This window comes from Mirounga leonina, unplaced genomic scaffold, assembly GCF_011800145.1.
Source record: "Mirounga leonina isolate KUSES-001 unplaced genomic scaffold, KU_Mleo_1.0 Mir_174, whole genome shotgun sequence".
NCBI lineage: Eukaryota > Metazoa > Chordata > Mammalia > Carnivora > Phocidae > Mirounga > Mirounga leonina.
In genome coordinates this window covers 15,482,423-15,503,201 of record NW_023270451.1, presented here as the reverse complement: position 1 = coordinate 15,503,201, position 20,779 = coordinate 15,482,423, and the positions used below count along the sequence as shown (strand labels likewise).

Here is a 20,779-nt window from a genome sequence, read left to right as displayed (position 1 = left end):
AATTCTCTCACAATTCTGGAGCCCAGAAGTCCAAAATCAAGGTGTCAGTAGGGGTGTTTCTTTCTGGGGGCTCTGAGGGAGAATCCGTTCCATGTCTCTTTCCTGGTTTCTAGGGGCTGCCAGCAACTCTTGGCATTCCTTCAGTCTTTTCTTGTAAAGACACTTGTCGTTGGACTTAGGCCCCCAAAATCCAGGATGCTCTCATTTGGAGATTCTTACCTTAATTACAGCCGCAAAGACACTTTTTCTAAATAAGGTCACAGTCACAGGCTTTGGGGTATACATACCATTTGGGAGTCCACGATTCAATCTGCTAACGGGAGGCAACAAAAGACGCAGTTGAGAGGAGAGCTAATTACATTAGATATTCAGAGGTTCTGCTCATATCTCTCTTTTAGTCGGTGGGGTGGAAAAACACCATGCTGGGCATTAGAGATGAGATTTCTTCATTTGTGTATTCTGAGAGTTAGTAGCTTTTCCCCAAATAGAGGCACAGTAACAGATGTCTGATCTCACCGTACGGATTGTCAAGGAAGTCTGCCAAACAGGAGGTGGTGGTAATATTTTCACTGGGGAGAATATAAATGACTCTCTAAGAAGGAAAAATAAGTGCGCTTTTGGGTGGACAGGTTGCAAAAGAATTTCTTTATCTTGGTTGTTATTTAATTTTTTCTTCCTGATCTTAATATCTTTCTTAAAAAAAAAAGCACCCCCCCAAGTTCTTCCCTGGAAAATAAACCTATTCTATAACATTCTATGTATTTTATTGAAAAAGTCAGAAGTGAGAATGACAAGATGTGAACTTTTTAATTCTTGTTTTCTTTTTTTAACTTTTCTCTATTTTTTTACAGTGAAAAAATTTGGTAAATTTCCCATAGTTAGCAAGAGACATCATAGATATTTTAAATAATGTCATTTACTTCTTCAGCTGTTTGTTGTTCTCTCTGAACCTGAATTTCTTTTTTAAAAAGATTTATTTTTATTTATTTGAGAGCGAGAGTGAGTGTGCTTGAGCAGGGTGGGGGAGGGGCAGAGGGCGAGAAGCCTCAAGCCAACTCCCCGCTGAGTGTGGAGCCCCAACCCAACCCGGGGCTCTCCATCCCATGACCCTGAGATCACGACCTGAGCCAAAACCAAGAGTTGGACGCTTAACTGACTGAGCCACCCAGGTGCCCCTGAACCTGAATTTCTAAGCAGTAAGATCGTTGTATTCCTGTCTAGGCATCCTTAAAAAAATGAAAGTGACATTATTCTAAGAAAAGAAGTGTGATTACCCCACTGTTACGTTTATTTAGACAACACCGTAAGTAGTACAGACAGGCGCCTAGAGCAAGGCTAGCAGGTTTGGACTGGAGTGTGCGGGGCTATGCATACAGTACTAAAAATACAGTACTAAGGATCACAGGGAGAATACCTTTGTGAAAAAGATCTTAGCCCTCCAAAAAAAGGCCCAAAGTATCCAAAGTCACTATATAAAAAGCTAATATGACTGCACTATGAACTATGGTACATTTATATTTTTCTCTTTCTTTAATTTTTGGCCTCCGCTCTTAAGGTCAAAGAGTCACACGATTTTCATGCTGAAGACCCTTAAAAAGTTACTTATTCTATTGTTCTCATTTCACACTGAGGAAATGGAAACTCTTAAGGTTAAATAAATAACTGAATGTGACACAGTTAGTAACAAAGCCTCCGCCTGGCACACACCTCTCCTGAAGCTAAATGCCTGAATGTTAAACAATTTATTCAAAATCATTATCAGGAATATTCTAGGTCTCATATGAAATGATTACAAAAATTAACTGTCATTCCCATCAGTTTTTCCTAAGTTTTCTTAAGAGATACATTATAGTTCAAAACCTGAAAAATACTTAGTCCTTGCATCTTTATTTTCAAATTTCTAATTCATAAAATTAAAAACAATGCACACACACACAGTTTGAAACCTAGAAGGTGCTGTAGTTACAGTGAAGGGCTTACCTGCTCAAAATTCTATTTGTTCCTATTTGAGAGGATTGGCCTAAATTGGCATATATGTTTAATTCAATTTCTCTGTGCAAATTTTGCATTTTCACATTGAGAACAGTGTTTCAGCTGTGGGCAATAGACAGTTGCTTCAGATTTTATCCACTTTGGTATCAGTGCATTATTAAAACCCCTAAAAGTTACTTTTTATCAGGTGTGGCTCATTCGAGCAAATAACACTTCAGAGTATAAAAATCAATTTCCCCCACCATATCTCATTTAATTCTCATACAACAACCCTGAGGAGGAATTTATTTTCCTTATGTTTTTTTAGCACATGTAAAACTAAGCCTCTGAGATTTGCTCAAAGTCACATCAGCCTTATTTAAAGTAGAGAGCTTCAAATAAAGTGTCTGTAGGTAACAGTATTATACCAACGCTAATTTTCTCAGATTTGATAAATAAATATACCATAGTTGTGCAAAATGTTAACATTGGGGAAAACTGGGTGAAGAATATACACTGGAACTCTTTAAAACTTTTCAGGAAATCTCAAAGTATTGCAAAACTTAGATTTAAAAATAGGTCCTCTAATTAGTCTCAGGGTTTTTTAGCATTTTAGATCTGGCAGGGTAGAATGCAACCTTTCCATTTACAGGTATGGAAACTGGTGCCCAAGCTGACTTTCCTAAGCTCACCAGACCAGAATCCCAATGACTAAGCTGGTTCTTTCACCACACCTGCCTGGTTTGCACAGCACGTGTAGAAATCTTGCATACTTTGATTCAAAAAATTTTGTCAGCAAGTCCACAGAGCCTATCTCCCTTGCGGGCACATGCAGAATGATATGTACAATCTGTTGCAATGCCTAAATTCATTATATCTGTGAATCAATCTTCCTATCACAAGACTATTCAAACTATGTGCACCTGCAAAGGCCCCCAGCAGTTCCTGCCACCTAGCCCCAGGATGGAGGAAGACACGTGCTCCCTTACTCTTGCTTCGGATTGCTTTTCATTGGTGCTAACGCCTTTCTGCTAGCTGACTTCTTTCTTCCCACTTACCTCTCGTGTCCACCGAGTGAGGCTGTGAGGGCGGCACTCAGAGCAGAATTCTGAAGCTGTGTGCTTCTCCCCCCCCCCCCCCATTTGAGAGACATCTCCCGGTTAGAGGCGCCTGGGTGGCTCAGTCGGTTAAGCCTCCGACTCCTGATTTCCGCTCAGGTCATGATCTCGGGGTTGTGGGATCCTGCCCCGTGGCGGGCTCCACACTCAGGGCAGAGCCTGCTTGTCTCTCTCCTTCTGCTTCTCTCTTGCCTGTGCTCTTTCTCTCTCAAATAAATAAACAAAATCTTAAATAAAAAGAGAGAGACATAGGTCCGATAAGTTTCGATAAGACAGGCACAAATTACCAGGCATGCACTCCTCTCATTTTTGAGCTCTGGGATCGAAGAGAAGCACACTTCTTCGAAATTCTGCTCTGTGATCCTACCTAAGTGAAGCTATTAATATTATTCTATTCCCCAGCAAAGGTTGTGTGTATACCGCTTTATTCCTTTTGCAAGCCACTGCACTGAACAGGTGTTGGAATAAAGGAATTTTTCCTTCAAATCTGTTCTTACCCTTGGACTGTGAACACTGCTTCTCTCCTCACCCTCTCCTGACCTTTAGTTTTGGTTTCTGAAACCTGTTGCCCTTGGCTATCAAAGGATCATGTGATGCCAGTGAACATATACGAAGAGGAAAAAAAGAGAAAGAAAAGCAATAAGGAAGTACAAAAACATTATTGCCAGTTTTCCTGTCTTCTGGCAAAGGCATGGAACTGAAAAACCATGTCAGAAAACAGAGAAAGGTTTAAAAATAACAACTCTGCTTTCATATTTTTCTTTTTTTAAGATTTTATTCATTTTTTTAAGTAATCTCTACCCCCAATGTGGGGCTCGAACTTAAGACCCTGAGATCAAGAGTCATATGGTCCACCAACGGAGCCAGCCAGATTTTCGTATTTTTCATATTTTTACGTTTTCATGTTTCCTCCCAGTCTTGGTTCACATGCGTAGATATGTTAAACAAGTATACTATAAAGATTCTACTTTATATTTAATTTTTTCCCTTTAACATTAAATCATGGGCATTTTTTTCATTTTGCAAGTCTTCATTATGTTCATTTTAGTAGATGCATGATATTTACAGAGTGTTGCCTGTGTGTCCAGTGTTCAAAATATGTTATCTAATTCCCACAAAACCCTATAGGGCAAGTATTGTTTTGCTCATTTCATCTTATTTACAAAAGTAAAAACTGAGGCTCAGAGGGGTTAAGTAACTTGTTCAAATTCATGTATCTAGTGACGGTGTAAGTCAGGATTCAAACCAAGGTGTGCGGACTCCAAAGTCTAGGCTACTGACTTGTCAGATGGGACAGTGAGGATATGCAGTGGAACTCCAGATCCAGTTACCTAGCCCGATGCTCTGTCCATAAACCAGTGGTTCTCTGGCTGTACACCAGAAAATATCTGGGGGAGCTTTGAGAACTATTGCTACCTTGTCTTAGAGATTTGGGTGTAACTGGCCTGGGGTGTGGCCCCAGGCATCAGGGTACTCCAAAACTCCAAGTGTTTTAATGTCAAGCTACTGCTCTGACAACTTTACTGGAGAGACAACAGAAGAGGAGAAACACAAATCATAAACGAAATGAATGAGTTACTTCACTTCAAAAATGGCTTCGTAAGTTATGTCTCCCGCCACATTGCGGTAGTCTATCCATGTAAGTTTGGGAGGCATTAGCGTAGAGATAGAAAGTGAAGCCACAGCTGTAGATGAGCTGGCTCTTGCAAAGCATGTAGTGAGAAGAGAGAAAGGATAAGAACAGAGCCCTGGGGTATAATATTTAAGAGATGGGTAGAGAAAGAACAGAAGAGCTATCATACAGCCTACTTCCAGGATTTTTAAATGCTAAGTGCTGCTGAGTGGCCATGTCGGGGAAGGCCTGAAAACCTGCGGAATCAGCCCCAAGTCCTCATGGGAATATTCACGGAAAAACACGGGGGAGCCGTGTGGCTAAGGCAGATTCCAGTGACTGAGGCAAATGTGGGAGGTAAGGAAGTGGATACAATCTATATGGAGCTTTTTACTGAAATTTTGGCTTTAAAAACGTATCAGTGTGTGTTCAGCTGTAAGCATGGGAATACCCAAATAAAAGTGACTTACACAATAGAGACCCTCCTGTTCCATACACACACACACACGCACACACGCACACACACACACATACCATATAACAAGAAGCCCAGAGGTGGGTGGTTCACAGATTTAGACTCTAGTTGGCTTCTCTGGGATACTCTTGGCCACCCTTCATGGTCATAAGATGGTAGAAGCAACTTCAAATATGACGTCCTCACATGACAACATCTAAGGGATAGATCTCCTCTTCTGCCTCTCTTTTTATTAGGGAGGAAACCCTCCTGAAAACCCCCAGCCAACTTGATCTAGTGACTCATTGCCCTTAACAATCACATACCCCACCCCCAGCTACAAGGAATTCTCAGCAAGTGAACATCTGGCATTTTTGCCCTTTACATTGGGAGGTAGGTTCTGCTTTCAAAGAAGGGTGGGGAGAGAGAAGGTGACCACAGTTGCACAGAGTATGAAGAGAGCATGGTAGCCAGAGGTAGACATGGGCTTAATGCAAGTTCTCTGCTTGTTTGTTTTAACATGGTTGAAGATGAGCATGCTTAAATGCTTGTCGTAGAAAAAATATAATCATAATAGTGAGACCCCCCCTGATGGTGGGAGGCATGGGAAGTAAAACAGGAGAGATGGACAGGGGTCTCTTCCATTCTAATTGGAGGGAAGGAGAAATGAAGAGTGTCTTGATTTAGAAGCCTCCTTGAGGAAGCATTGCTGTCAACTGAAGCTGGTGGGTGCCCTCCTGTGTATTCCCTATAGCACCCCTTCCTCACCATTATGACAAACACCATTTGGATATTTGTTTGCCAGATGTCTGGTATCTTCTCTAAACATTTTTTTTTTAATAAAAACTGGTTGAGGGCAGATATGATCTACTTCAAAGCTTGTGCTCTTAGCCAATGGATCTTGCCTCTCCTTTTTAAAATTTTTTTTAATTTAATTAAAATTAATTAAATTAATTGGCTTTAATTTAAAATTAATTTAATTTAATTTATTTAAATTTAATTTTATTATGTTATGCACCATACAGTACATCATTAGTTTTTGATGTAGTGTTCCATGATTGTTTGCGTATAACACCCAGTGCCCCATTCAGTACGTGCCCTCTTTAATACCCATCACCAGGCTAACCCATCCCCCCACCCCACTCCCCTCTAGAACCCTCAGTTTCTCAGAGTCCATAGTTTCTCATGGTTCATCTCCCCCTCCGATTTCCCCCCTTCATTTTTCCCTTCCTACTATCTTCTTCTTCTTTTTTTAACAGTGTTATTTGTTTCAGAGGTACGGGTCTGTGAGTAATCAGTCTTACACAATTCACAGTGCTCACCATAGCACATACCCTCCCCAAAGTCCATCACCCAGCCACCCCATCCCTCCCATCCCCCACCACTCCAACAACCCTCAGTTTGTTTCCTGAGACTAAGAATTCCTCATATCACCTGTCTCTTTCCTGATCACCCGACTACCCTCTCTGGTGGTTGGCTGGTACAGAGCAGCTCTCAAATGTATCTGTTGAATGAATGTGGCTGAATGTGACTGAAGTTATTTGTGAAGCCCATCAACCTTCTATCAGAACTGTGTGCAGGACTGTGTAGCAGTCCTGTTAAAACAAAAAATCCTGCACAAAAAATCATTTATGAAATATATAACCGGTAGATCAGATGTACACCATACCTCACTCTACTCAGTGTTGCAAATTTCAAATCGATGGATTTGTGGTTCTTCATCCATCCCCTGTCCTAATCCCTTGACCTAAACCGCCAAAACACCACCTGGAATCTTTGCTTGGGCTCTAAATGTTACATGGCTACAGCATTCCGACGCGGGCTCTCTAACCTCGGAGCTGCAGTGTCCCGCGAACCTAGCGTGGTTGCGTTTGTTCCCTAATACTTAATGACTCCAAATGCGGTGACACTATGGTGCCTTTAAGGCCTGTCCACCTCCAGTTCTCTATGCTCTTAACACCCGGAAAAGAGGTTGACACACGAAGCGTTCTCTGTGGCTGCAAACATGCTTAGCCAGCACAATCACTAACAGCGTGAGTGTGCAAGTCAAAGAAGTACCTTGCCAGTGTCACATCCCGACTGTTTCTTTAAGCGCCACAGGATCCCTATCACAGAACAAAACAAGACAAACATACAAACAACCGTAAACCAAATTTGTCAGTGACCCCCGTTGTGTCCTAGTCGTGCCAAGACTGGCGTGGTTAAAGCAGGCTGGTTGTTTTAAAGATGTTTCCAGCCAAAGGCAAAGCTATCTTCAGAGCGGTTCTTCCCCCACGTGGCTCGCGCGGACGCTAATTACTAAAAGGCCGAGAAACGTGCAGCCTGGGAGCCTGGCCCAGCGGCGGGAATAAACTGGCACCTCCAGAAATAAAGCTCCGCAGCCAATGCGGCGCCTCGGCCCGCGGGATTGGCTGCCCCGGCGGTGACGTCGCCTGGGCGGGCCAAGTCAGTTTGCGACGGAGGCCGCGGCTCCCGGCCGGGGGAGCCGAGAAGAGGCGATCCGCAGCCCAGCGCTCGGCCCTCGAGCCCGCTCTCCGCCAGCCCGGAAGCTTGCTTCCTTCTCCGCGCGTCTCGCCCGCGCCGCAGAGTCTTGGCACCGGATCCCGGCGGGTGTGTGAGCCCGGGAGCAGCGGAGCCTCGCGCGGCCAGGACTCCCCAGCGCGAGGGCGGCAGGGGACGCCGAGGTTTGGCCTGCGGGCGCGGGGCGGTCCCGGGAGGGTGGCCAATCTGTGCGCGACCGAGGCGGGATTTTCTCTTCCTCTTGCTCTGACCCGGCCCGGGCTCCAGCCGCGGCTCCTGCAGGAGAGAGCGAGGGGAGTTGCGGAAAGCGCGACGGGGGTAGATGCGGCAAATGAAAGGGGATCCGAGGTGCCTGGCGCGGCCGCGGCTGCAACCTGCAGCTGCAGCGCTGGGGGAGAGGCCCGCGGAGTGCTCGGCTGGGGCAACTTCACTTTTCCCGCCGCTCGAGAATTGGAGGGGTGGAGAGGTGCCGAGGGCTTGGTGAGGGGCTTGCCATGAAGTCTTCCCTGGACCCCCCCCCCCCCCGAGCGTGGAGGCGTTGGTGCTCAACAGGAGACTGAGAAAGCTTGGGAGACTATCGTGTAAAGAAACGCGGTGGTGAGGGGTGGGAATCGTGGGGACCCCGGGAGCGCGCGGTCGCGGATTTGCCGTGCGAGGCGCAGCGCCCGGCGGGGCTGAGCGCTGAGATTTGGGGAAGTGGGAGCCGCGCGGGCTGGGCGTCCCGAGGAGAGTCGGCCACGCGCTGTGCTTCTTTCACTTCCTGCAGCAGCTGCTCGCTATGAGGAGGGCAGCGGGCCTCGGGCGGAGCGGCCGCGTCCCCCGGGCCTGAGCGCCCACCCGCCGCCGCCGCCGCCGCGGGGGCTGCCCCGACCCCCATGCGCTTTCGGCCATGAGCTCTCGGTGAATACGCGGCGTGGGCAGTCGTGGACCTGACCCTTCGGGAGGTAACGCTGGTTCAGCTTTGAGTGGCCTGCGAGAGTGAAAAAACCCTAACATGGAGGACTTTTCCACCAGGACCTATGGCACCAGTGGCCTGGACAACAGACCTCTGTTCGGAGAAACGTCGGCCAAGGTGAGTGCGGACCTGGATTCCGGGCTGGGGACGTGTGTGTGTCTGTGTGTGTGTCCTCCTGCCCAGAGTCCTGGCTGCGGCCCGGGAACGCACTTGAAGGAGGAGAGCGCTGGTTCTTCAATCGTGCTTTCCTCTTAAGATGTTTGTCCTGCCACTCGGCTCTTTCTTTGGGACCGCGTTGGGCCCGCAGCCCCGCAGGCGGGGGTGGAGAAAAGTTTAGAAAGTTCTGGGCTGTTGGGGGCCCTTCAGGGGAGTACGGAAGCCCCTCTCGGGAGGGGAGGTGGAGCTGGAGTGCTAACCTTCAAGAGGCCTCAGGTGTGCAACTCAAGCTTCCGCAAGGAAGAACCCCGGAGAGGTGCTTCTGGTGAGTATTTATCTAGAACCATTAAGGGTTTACGGCTGAGGCAACCAAGCATAGCAAAGAGGCTTGAGAGGAGGCTTGCTCTGATGGTGCTCCGATCAAAGGGTCTCTGGACCTAAACAAGCTGTAGTCCCTTACTTTAGCCTTTTAAAAAATATAATGCCACCTTACAGGCTTTATCATGTGATGTTCTGGGCCAGTAATTGAAGAGAGCTCTTTTCCTGGCTTCCGCTTTAACTTTGAGTCATTTTGGCAAAATAAGCCTGTGGTTGTTTTCACCTAGAAAGTGGTGTTGGTGACCTTTGAGACTTGCTTGACAAAGTTTTTTTTTTTTTTTTTTTTTTAAGATTTATTTATTTTAGAGAGCGCAGGAGTGCACAAGCAGGAGGTGGAGAGAGGTGACAGTCCTTTCAAGCCTCTCAAAAAGTAGGGCACACGTGGAGGCCAGAACTTCTTGGGTTTTTCAGCGTTGGGGGGGACCTCTGACGGAAAGGATGGGAAACATAAACTGGCAGGATGGGGTGTAGCCCTGAGTTTGGAAGCTGCCAGCCTTCTGCAGGACTACTACCGGGTTTTTAAAACTCTGTGTGGATATTCTTTCTTTTCTTTTTTTTTAAGATTTTATTTATTTTTTGACAGACAGCGAGAGAGGGAACACAAGCAGGGGGAGTGGGAGAGGGAGAAGCAGGCTTCCCGCTGAGCAGGGAGCCCGATGCGGGGCTCGATCCCAGGACCCTGGAATCATGACCTGAGCCGAAGGCAGACGCTTAACGACTGAGCCACCCAGGCGCCCCGGTATTCTTCTTTCTTAGAGTCTTAGGAAAATGTTTTAAGCTTGGTCCCTGGGAAGATGCACCTTGTTTATTTTGTGGCTTTGCATAATCCCGGCTCAATTGCACATGGTTTGAGGAGCATGGTTCTAGTTGATTAGACGTTCCTATTTCTACTACAATTATTAAGTATTATGTGATAGGCCCTGGGGGTCCAAGGAACACAGTTCGGTGGGCGAAAAAGAGAAAGAAATGTGATGCATTGGATCTGTGTTATGACGGGGCATAGAGGGGGCGTGTTGGGGTACACAGGAGAAACTGGTCACTTTTGTTTGGGAAGCTTGGGGCAGATCATGGATGGCTTTTCCATTCAGAGTTTCTGGTAGCCTTGGGCTTGCACGTATGAATGCCCTTAAATTGGGGTTTAACAAGAAGAGGATTTGGGGCCTGGAGAGTGGAGGGAGCTTGCTGCCTGAAGGTGTTGGACCCGGGGCACCTGACTGTCCATTTGTCCCAAGAGCTAAGAGGTTCAGTGTCTCCCTCACATGCCTTGTTGCACAGATTGGGGTTCTGGGTCATGTAGACTTGTGATCTCCTTTAAACCCCACAACCCCTTAACACTGAGGTAGATGACTTGGTAATGGACTTGATTTACAGAGATACTGAGAAATACTGACATTTTCTGACTTGCTTGGGCCTAAACATTCAATGACTGTAAGTTTCCTGTGACCTGTGATCAGTTTGAAACCCATCCAAGAACTTGACTGTTGGAAATGTTTCTCTCTTTGTTGCATACTTTAGTCCGAGAGTATATAGGCCTGGCATTACCTAGGCCACTTTGGGCATTATAACAGCAGATTCAGCTACTCAGAGACTAAGGTACAATTTCAGATATGAAAAGTGCTCCCTTCAGTTCCCTCCGTCAGGCTGACAGAACGATTGGACGTAGAGAAATTATCCAGAACTGAGAAAGGAAAGAGACCACTGGTTTGAGAAGGGGAGAAAACATTTGTGTTTTACAAATGGAGATGTCCGATCTGAAGAAGGAGAGACCTAGGTCTTTAATGACAGCAGGTGATTTTATTGGCGGCTCTGAAGGTGGGCCAGGCACGGGAACTGGGCAGGAAAAGTTGCAGTGCAGCCAACCCTGTGGAGAGCAGTCACTGCCCGAGCAGGGCCGATCCCTGGGAACCCGGAGAAACCCTTCACTGGCCCCTCTGTGCACGTATTCCCAGCCTGCTCTCCTTCAGATGCCAGGAAACTGGACACACAAGCCACTTAACCGTGAAACTTAGTATTAATGAGCTACCGTTTCTGAGGAGAAAATCCAGAAAGGGGAAAGCCCACTTCCTGTCATAGTCTGTTAGATGCTCTGAACTTTCAGGAATCTTGTTTGCCATATAACAACTGATCGTATATACCCTCTCGGTTTTGTTTTTATCTTTATTTTTGTTAGCCTCTCAATTTTAAATCTAGAGCTTTAGGTCCAGTGTCTACCTCTAAGGCACAGATGACTGAAAGCGAGCAGAGCAGAGTCTCCAGGGAAATCGTTTTTCCTCCGTGCCACTCAGCACGGGGGGCATTTAGGCTTTCCCCTGTTTGGTCATCCAGTTCCTTTGTAAGGTGGGCGTTGACTTCGATTTTATAACTAAGGAAGCTGATCCACAAAGCAGGCTACTTGTCCATTCACACTACTAGTTTTTCCCTCGTCATGTTTTAACAACTCCCTTTCAGGAGTTGATGAGGGTAATAGATAGTAAATGATGCAATCTCTGTGCATACTTGGAAAAGCACCAGTTACCCATTCCCAGGAAATGGGTTCATCCAAAGTCATGGAGTGAGTGAAAGATAGCAGAATCTACTAGAGGACAGAAGATACATCATCCAGTGGGCCTTGAACAGCCTTTCTTGTGGGCAAGTCTCTGCAGTAACTTTTGTCTTCATCTGTACGGGATGCACATACTTCTTTCATTTCCCAAACTCTAACCATAATCAGACTTCAGCATGATATTTAGGAATACCCTCTCAGATAGAGCTGTGGAGGGAAAGGCAGAGTGAAACCGTGCTGTCCTTCCATAACTATCTCAGGGATGATAGACAAAAAAGGGAACCTATCCGTCATTCCTTTGGAATTACATATTGCGAGGTGGGCTAGCTTACGCATACTGGTCAGAATGTTGTTTTCAGCTGTTTTTATCCATTCCCGAAGTCTGGGGTGGACTTACGTACGTTCTTTAAAGGGAAAAAACAAATGTGGCGCAATTGCCAAGGTGAATATACCTGGGGTTGCCAAGCCTGTGCTCTAGCTTAGTGTTTTCTAAAAGGAGCACGATCCAGTAGAAATACAATGTGAGCCACAGAGGTGATTTTAAATGTCCTTGTAACCACACTAAAGTATAAACAGGCAAAATTAATTTCAATACATTTTTGTTTAATTTCCTATCCAAAATACATTTGAAAGTATAATCCATATAAAAAGCCGAAATACTTTTACATTTCTGGACTAAGCCTTGGACAACCAGCGTGTATTTTTCACTTGGAGCCCGTGTCGGGTTTGGCCGAGCACATTCCAGGTGCTCAGTAACCACCAACAGCTAATACCGCCGTAGCGGACAGCACGATTCTGAAGCAGGTGAGTTCTTAGTTACGGTGTTTCCGTAGTCCTTTGCACAAAATAGTTTCCTCCTCTGGGGGACTCGTCAGAACCTTTAGCATGCTGATTTTCACTGGGACTCTGGAGAGGGTGGGGAAGTAGTACCTGTGGACTGTTGGTAACAAAGCCTTTTAGAACGGGCGTGATGAGTTAGGGAGTTCTTCCCTCCCCCACGGGAGCATTCATGAGCCCAATTTCTTTTTTTTTTTTTTTTTAAAGATTTTATTTATTTATTTGACAGAGAAAGACACAGCGAGAGAGAGGGAACACAAGCAGGGGGAGTGGGAGAGGGAGAAGCAGACTCCCTGCCGAGCAGGCAGCCCGATGCGGGACTCGATCCAGGGACTCCAGGATCATGACTTGAGCCGAAGGCAGTCGCTTAACCAACTGAGCCACCCAGGCGCCCCGTGAGCCCAATTTCTACAGAACACTCTTTCGGAAATGTTACTTTAGGAAGCCTCTTCCTTTGCTCCTCCCTTCCCTCCCCTAGTGTGCACTAAAACTGGAGAAATTCCCCCTCTCTTGTCCGTAGCTGCCTTTAAAAGTTTGCCTTAGGACCACACATAGTTGGGGCCATCTTTCTAAGTATTGGAGGGGGCCCTAAGTTAACCTCAGGGCTTGTGAGTCTGTCTTGGTTTGCTGCCTGCCTGCCCAATCATCTGAAATCCGTTTCCTCCAATCCAGATGGATGAATCTAAGATGGGAGGGGGAAGATGGTTCTCTGCGGGGAGAAAGCAAACCCACACCCTGTAGCTAGCACAAGCGAGAAAGCAGGAAAGCTACCCTTGGTGGGAGGTAATGTAAACTGCTTTCTGGACCAGCCTGTTCTGTTGATCTGTCACTGGTTCCAAAAATGAGTGATTCATTTTGAAAGGCGGGTGGTGACCGTGGTTGACCCTCCATTCATACCTGGGCGTGATAGAAGAAAGTGAGTGACTTTGGTGACAGTACATACACTGAACTCTGCTAATATGGGGGGCGGTGGGATCTGTGTAGGGGATATGTTACTGGGTCCGGAGATTCAGATCTTTGGTTCCAGAGGCAAAAGATCCATGTACAAAAGTATTTTTCCTGCGTCCTTCCCTCTTCTTCCTGTAAACAAAAGAAACAAACAAGGTTGGGGGGGGGGGGGAAGGTCTTTTTATGGCCTGTACTCCAATGAAAGCAATTCCAACTTGGGGCATTTAGCTTCTGCAGATTATAGTGTAAAATGAGACTGCTACTTTGTGCTTCTGGGGTGGGGGGGTGGTTTAAGGGTTGCTGCTTAATTAATAACAAAGCTGCGCTTAAGATTGTTGTGTCTGCCTGCCGCCCCTCCCCCTGCCTAAAATGCCCAAGTCTTTACTCTGAGGGGTGCAGGCTTCTAGCTTCTGTCCTCTTGATACAGCTTCTGGGTAATCCTCTGAGCCCAACTCCTGTGTCCCTCAAAGGGGAGCTAGTAGCCCAAGGTACCAGATCAGCTGTCCCCTTGCCCCTCATCCACTGACAAACCACTTGAGTTGGGATTTCTTGTGCTGGAGATAGTCAAGGATGATCCATGCCATGCCTTTTTTCTTTCTTACTGTAATAAGTTTGCTCTCTCCCACCCCCAGACCCGAGGACTGGGGATCTCTGCGGGTTGGGCTCAGCATTTGTAATTTTTGAAAGCCCCTCAGAGGATGCTGGTGCCTAGAGAGGGTTGATTCCCTTGGTCTTACCCATGCTGTGTGGAAGGCCAGTGCAGGCTGGCACCTCTCCACGGACCTCTTTCCTTTAGCTGCCTCTTGCTCCTGGCAAGTGCTGTTTACCTCTCTGTAGCGTTCTTGCTGAACCCTGAAATCAGACTGGTGATGCGCAGTAAGCCAGTCTCGGAGTCCCTGAGTTTGAAGCAGACAAGGTTGTGTTATCAGAAGGGCAGCCCCACAAGAAGGCAGGGGAGAGCATTGGCCTAGCTGAGTTGTCCTGTGGAAGCTTGGAACGGCTGATCTAGATTAACAAAGTATGTGGCAGTTAGAGCAGGACCTGGGTGAACCTTGAAACTTCTCGAGGTTTTTATGTGCTATCCTCCGCACCCTGGTGCCAGCCAGGGGGTCCTGGTTCTTTACATATTAACGGGTTCTGCAAGACTGACATTTCAACTGGCATCTCACCCCTGGTCTCTAATTAACTTCAGGAAAAAGAATAAAAGGACAGGGTTAATAATTTTTGCAGGGTGGTGAAGGAATGTGTCTGTGTGCAGCCCCTGAAGTTATTATGGAGGGAGAGCCTTGTAAAGGTTTAAGTGAATGAGGAATACTGTTCCCCAGATCCATTGCCCTCTCTTCTCCAAATACCTGAATCCCGTTCAGTCTAAATCCCCGCCTTAGAACATTCCTTAAAACCCAGCCTGCATCCATGCTGCCCTCAGAGGTGCCCCCTGGCACTTACTCCTTGTGTGGTGAGGGATTTGTCTAGATCTTGCCTTCCTGACCCTGAGTGTCAGCTCCTTGAGGGTAGAAGCCAGTTGCCTCATTTCTCCACCCTTTCCTGTACTGGGCACAAGGCCCATTCTTGGTGTTACGTTTATTAAGATGTGAGAACTGAGCATCACCAGAAGGGTAACCTACGTTCTTGGGCCATGTTGGGTGACCATAGCAGAGGGGGCTCGTATTCCCAAGCTGGAACGCTGGGCACAGGACAGGATGCTTCAGGCCTCCTGCAGCTAACGGCCTCCCATGATCCTCTCCTTGCTGCGCCTCAGCAGAGGGGCAGGTAATAAACCTAACAGTATTGTACCAAAAACTTAAACTGAGTTTGGCCCCTCAGAAGCTCTCTGGCCTGCTGAGTGGTCCTCTCCATAGATGGATTTTGCAGGTCTGAGGTGGTAGGCTAGGTCTGCTGAAATGAATCATTTTTTTCCTGAGGGTCAGTCTATGGGCCTTGTATAATTATATATTTTGAGCTGCTTTAGGATCTAGTGGGTTGACAGACTTGAGTGTCCCTGTGGGAATGATGGAATGCATTTGGAATTGGGGCCAAGGTATGGGCCCTCTGTACTCCCACTCATCTCTGAGGACCCAGCCTCATCGGTAAGATGTCCCATTAGACGTAGAAATAATACTTACGCCATATTAGCAGCTGTTTACTGACTCTCTGGTAAATGTTACTGTTCTAGGGACTTCACAGATACTACCTCCAAATCCTTACAGCAGCCCCACACGTTCGACCATTGTACAAATATGGCAATTTAGCCTTAAAAGTTGAATGACTCCTCTAAGACCACAGGCCGGCATTTGGCAGGAGAATAAATCTGTCCCATCCGTCAGGCTCCTAACCTCATAATCTTGCACTGTGTCTCCTGTGCTGGAGGTCACGGTCCCTTCCTGTGGGATTCTAGGGGTCATTTTGCCCCTTAAACTTGTGGAGTAGGTTTGTTTTCTATTTTCACTGTGATCTGATTTGCATAAGTGGTGCTTTAATGAAATTTGCATATTTCAAGTTCATGGATCTATGAGAAAGAGAATCGGGTAGGATGGAGATACAAAAATATTCACAAATGAAAGCTGCCTCAAAATGTGAGTGTGTGAAATAAGGGAAACCTTTGAAGATGTCTGTGTGTGTACTTTCTCCAGATCAAGATGTGCTGGGGGGGTTTGATGTTCAGAGAGACACGTGGTTGTGGTGGTCATGGCGCACTTGAGAGGGAGCTCTGCAGGTGAGGGTTGTAAAGTGTGACTACCTTCTCACGCCGCCTCTGCTCCTGGCACCCTTCTAGGTCTGGTGTTTCTTTGGGATGCCAGTGAGGTAAGCTGTCCCCTGGCTTTCTACCCTGTGCATGCTGTCCCTGGCTTTGCCCTGGATGACAGTGTGAGGGGAGGCCCTGGGGGAGCCACGTTAACCCACTCACAAGGCGTGAGATCCTGCTTCAGCTGGGCCCCAACCTCCTGCATTTTACATCCTCTTGGTAGGTTCATACTTATAGGGCTGCCTCTTGAGACATCTGATTGCGCCATTTCCAGAGCTTTCTTGGCAGGTTTTCCCCTGAGATTTGGAAGAAATAAAAGGAAAATCATTTCTGAGAATTGGCCATTTATTTATGGTATTGGGTTAGGTTGAGAAATACAAAAACTTCTGACAGAAAATTGTAGGATGTGGCTCAAGGGTCTGACTCACTCAGTTGGGTTAACAATGGTAGGAAGTGGTGCCCTTTGGACATTTCCTACGTGCTGAGTGGACGGTCTTCTCTTTGCCTCACCAGAGAAGATAATCACTGTCTTCAGTGACCTGAAGCTCTCATGGGTTATGGAGGATAAGTTCTGGATTTAAAAGGGGATTGAGGCCTCTAATGAAAGGATGAGCAAAGTTCTGGGAGCCCCAAGAAAGAGAAAATTCTATTCAGGGCACCAGATCAGAGGGCTTTTGAGTCTTAGACCTTGAAGCAGGAGTAAGATTTTTGACAGGAGGAGGTGACAGGGAATCCCCGGCAGGAGGTCCAGCTTGTGTCAAAGAGGTGGGAGCAGGAAAGTACAGGAAATGGTGAAGGAACTCTGGGTACGACTGTGACTGGACTCGAGAGCTTGCTGGGAATGGGCTGGGTGAAGAGCCTTGAATGCTGTGCTGGGGAGTATGATTCGATTTTCTTCTGGAGGTGATAGTTGTTGAGTGTGCACGCATGTATTCTTGTATTCACTTACTGACCATACTATATCCAAGGAGGTGTGCTGTGTGCTGAGTTTGTATCTTTTTTTTTTTTTTTTTTTTAAAGATTTTATTTATTTATTTGAGACAGAGAGAATGAGAGAGACAGAGAGCACATGAGAGGGGGGAGGGTCAGAGGGAGAAGCAGGCTCCCCGCCGAGCAGGGAGCCCGACGCGGGACTCGATCCCGGGACTCCAGGATCATGACCTGAGCCGAAGGCAGTCGCTTAACCAACTGAGCCACCCAGGCGCCCGAGTTTGTATCTTTTTTCATGGAGCGTGTACCTACTGCAGGGAAGATAGAAAGGCATCAAACAATCCTTTTTCTTCCCTTTCTCTTCCTTACTGAGCTTCAGCCATCCTGGCCTTTTCTTTCTTTCTTTATTTTTCTTTTTAAGATTTTATTTGTCAGAGAGCACAAACAGGGGGGAGTGGGAGGCAGAGGGAGAAGCAGACTCCCTGCAGAGCAGGGAGCCTGACGTGGGGCTCAATCCCAGGACTCTGGGATCATGACCTGAGCCGAAGGCAGACAGTTCACCAACTGAGCCACCTGGGCGTTCCACCCTTCCCCCCTGCTTTGTTTTTTCCTTAACCCATTTCCCTAGCTTACTCCCGCTGAATTCAGGGCCTTTGCACTTGATGCAGTGGCTCTTTGGCAATACCCTTCTCCCTGATCCTTGCATGTCTCATTCCTTTTCCATTCCTTAGGTCACATCCACATAAAGGATTCCTTGACCTGTATTTACAGATAGCCCTCCATCTCCACCCTGGTCACTCTTCAGTTACCCGGTTTTATTTTCTTCCTAACTTCTAACATTGGCATGTAAGATGAGTGGAGAATGAATGCCTAACATCAAAATGGGAGTCTGTATGGGGCACCTGGGTGGCTCAGTCAGTTAAGCGTCTGCCTTCGGCTCAGGTCATGATCCCAGGGTCCTGGGATTGAGTCCCACATGGGGCTCCCTGCTCAGTGGGGAGCCTGCTTCTCCCTCTCCCTCTGCTTGCCACTCCCCCTGCTTGTGTGCTCTCTCTCTCTCTCTCTCTGTGTCAAATAAATAAAAAAATCTTTAAAAAAAAAAAATGGGAGGCTGTATGGGTGGATCTTCTTCTGATGCTGGAGGGAATTGAGCCTTGTGGGCTAGAGATGACTCCATGAGGGAGAGCTTCAACATACAGATGAAGATGGAGATAGTTAATGGAGCCAGGGAATGGGTGCAGGATTGGCAGAGAAGCAGGGCACCTCTGGTCCTCTTCAGGTTGGAAAGAATGGAAACAGGAGGAGGAGGAGTTTTCCTCTTTTTCTTGGCATCTTTTCTAAAGGATGTCTCCTGATATCCAGGCTGCAAGAGTGGGATGAGGAAGCTGAGTCGAGATGGACCTGCAAACCACTTTCTGGGGAAACACAGGGACGGTCATCTCAAAATGAAAGGCCATGGAAGTACAGTGAAGGCTCGGCTGACAACAGGAATTTGCAATCAGCTCGGTTAGTTTGTCTTTGAGCCAATACTTGGGCATCTAATACACGCTGGGTGCTGTGGTCAGCATGACTAGTGCTACCCCCCAATTCGGTAGGGGTTCTCTCTGCTTGTACAAACAAAAGAAGGTTCTCTCTGCTGTGGGCAGTGGCAGCTTCCTCAGCCACATGGCTTGGCTTTGTCCAAATTAGAAAGGCGTTCCTGCCAGTGGGGTGCTGCAGGCTGGTGCCAGGGTGCTCAGCTCGGAGGGCGAAGCATGGGGCTGGCCTGCAGCCATGCAGCCGTGTGTAGTGAGTGGCCCACAGTCTGACAGTGGACAAGGAAGACGCGGCCCTCGGGCTCCCAGACCTTACAGGGTAGAGGGGGAAACGGACGCGGAAACTGGCCGGTGGGGTTAGGACAGTGGGGAGGCTTCACAGCGAGGCTTAGTGCTGGAGCATAGAAGTAGTTGAGGGTCTGGGAGGGACTCAGGACCGGGTTTTCAAAGCATCAGGAGCAGATGAACAGACCCACTGGGGAGGCTTCCGTGCACAGCTGAGTGTGCTGTGCTGACTCCGTGGTCCCAGATTGGGAGGGAGGCCCTCAAGTTAGAGCTTCGGTGTAACAGCTGGGGAAGGATCTAGTCTGTGGATGTGGGTGAAGACCAGATGGAGGGTCAGTAGAGCAGAACGTTGGAGGGCTACCGATTTGGCAAAAGCAGGTGCAGAAATGATCGAGGAACTGAGAAGAGGAGGGGAAGAAGTGGAGCGGACATTGGCAGGGACATAGGCTTTAAAGAGGATGCCTTAGTCCACTTGGGCTGCCACTACAGAATACCGCAGACCAAGGACTAGGTGATTTTATAAACAGACCTTTCTCTCTCCGTTCTGGAGGCTGGAAGTCTGAGGTCAGGATGCCAGCGAGGCTGGATGCAGGTCCTCTGCCAGACTGTAGCTGGTGTCTGTGCCCTCACGTGCCGGAAGGCATGAGGGAGATCTGGAGCCTCTCACAAGGGCACCAGTCCCATTCCTGGGGGCTCTGCCCTTGTGGCCTAATTATGTCCCAAAGACCCCACCTCTTAATAGTGTCACTGTGGGTGGTAGGATATGAAGCTGAGGAATTAGCGGGACGCAAACACCCAGACTGTAGCGGAGGATCTTACTGAAGCTGCTAACTCCATCTGGCCCAGGGAGCAGGGAATGCCCTACACCTGCTCCTGGCCGTGAACCTGGCGTGAGTACATGGGTGACACGGCTCTCTCGGGGACAGCATTCAGAGACTGAGGCAGCGAGAGGAATGCAGGGTGTGGGAGAACTCTGCAGTCCCCAAAGCCGTTGGCTCACATGGAACAGGTTTCAGGGGGTGGGACAGCTCACAGGACTTGCGAGTGGGTGTGAGGACGGACCTGGGGAACATGTAGCGGGAGGGTGTGGGTCTGCTGGGCTACCTGTGACCGTGTGGGAGGCGAAGGATTTTACGGAGTCACAAAATTAGAGGCGACGCCAAAAATGGAATTCTCCATCTTACCCCAACCCTTGCACCCTCTGTCTCTCTCCAGAGGGTGGAGGGGATCGTTTCTGTGGCCTTGTCCATCCAGGGGTTTTCTGTCCTGCACAGAGCATTCTCTGTTTTCTTTTGCTTCTCCCTGGGAGTGCTGAGCAGCTCTGCTGGAGGATGAATTCCTCAGCAGGAGTTGCTGTCCTGTCTCTGAAACCAGTGCTTGGTCCTGCTGTAGCTGAAAGTGAGTAACTGGGCTTGTACTCAGTAGGGAAACCTGGACCCTGGTTTATCAGGTATTTTCGTGGAATTAATGGCACCTAGCCTGGGAGGCACCAGAAGGGTGTCAGGCCTTCGTGGCTGGCAGAAACGTGACCTTTTAGTAAGGCTGCAGGACCAGGCTGTAGCTTCTGGGCTGTGATGTGTCCGTCGCGGAACGGCGAGGCCACCAGGCTGTTCTGCCTGGGAGCTGGGATTTCTGAGGAGCCAGGCCCCGGATGCATGATGAGAGAGGAGCCTCTGTTGGTGAGAGGCCCTTGAAGAGAAATGCCGTTGGCCACTTGTGCTTAACGATTCTGAGTCAACCATGTGCCAGGCCGCAGGGAAGGAAGACGAGGAGGCTGCCTGCCTTGCCATAAACT

At 47.9% G+C, this 20,779-nt stretch overlaps 1 protein-coding gene across 4 annotated transcripts in view; it reads left to right on the top strand.

Annotated features, from left to right (window-relative positions):
• TMEM243 (transmembrane protein 243) overlaps nucleotides 1-20,779 on the top strand; it is a 96,168-nt gene that overhangs the window by 67,418 nt on the left and 7,971 nt on the right. For 2 of the 4 annotated variants that reach the window (XM_035020485.1, XM_035020486.1), the window contains exons 3-4: nucleotides 8,690-8,747; nucleotides 18,527-18,670. In XM_035020485.1, coding sequence (XP_034876376.1) covers nucleotides 8,690-8,747; nucleotides 18,527-18,670 — 202 coding nt within the window. Of the gene's footprint in view, nucleotides 1-7,601; nucleotides 7,840-7,926; nucleotides 8,748-18,526; nucleotides 18,671-20,779 lie in introns of those variants that run through there. The other 2 variants (XM_035020487.1, XM_035020488.1) reach the window with 2 other exon arrangements.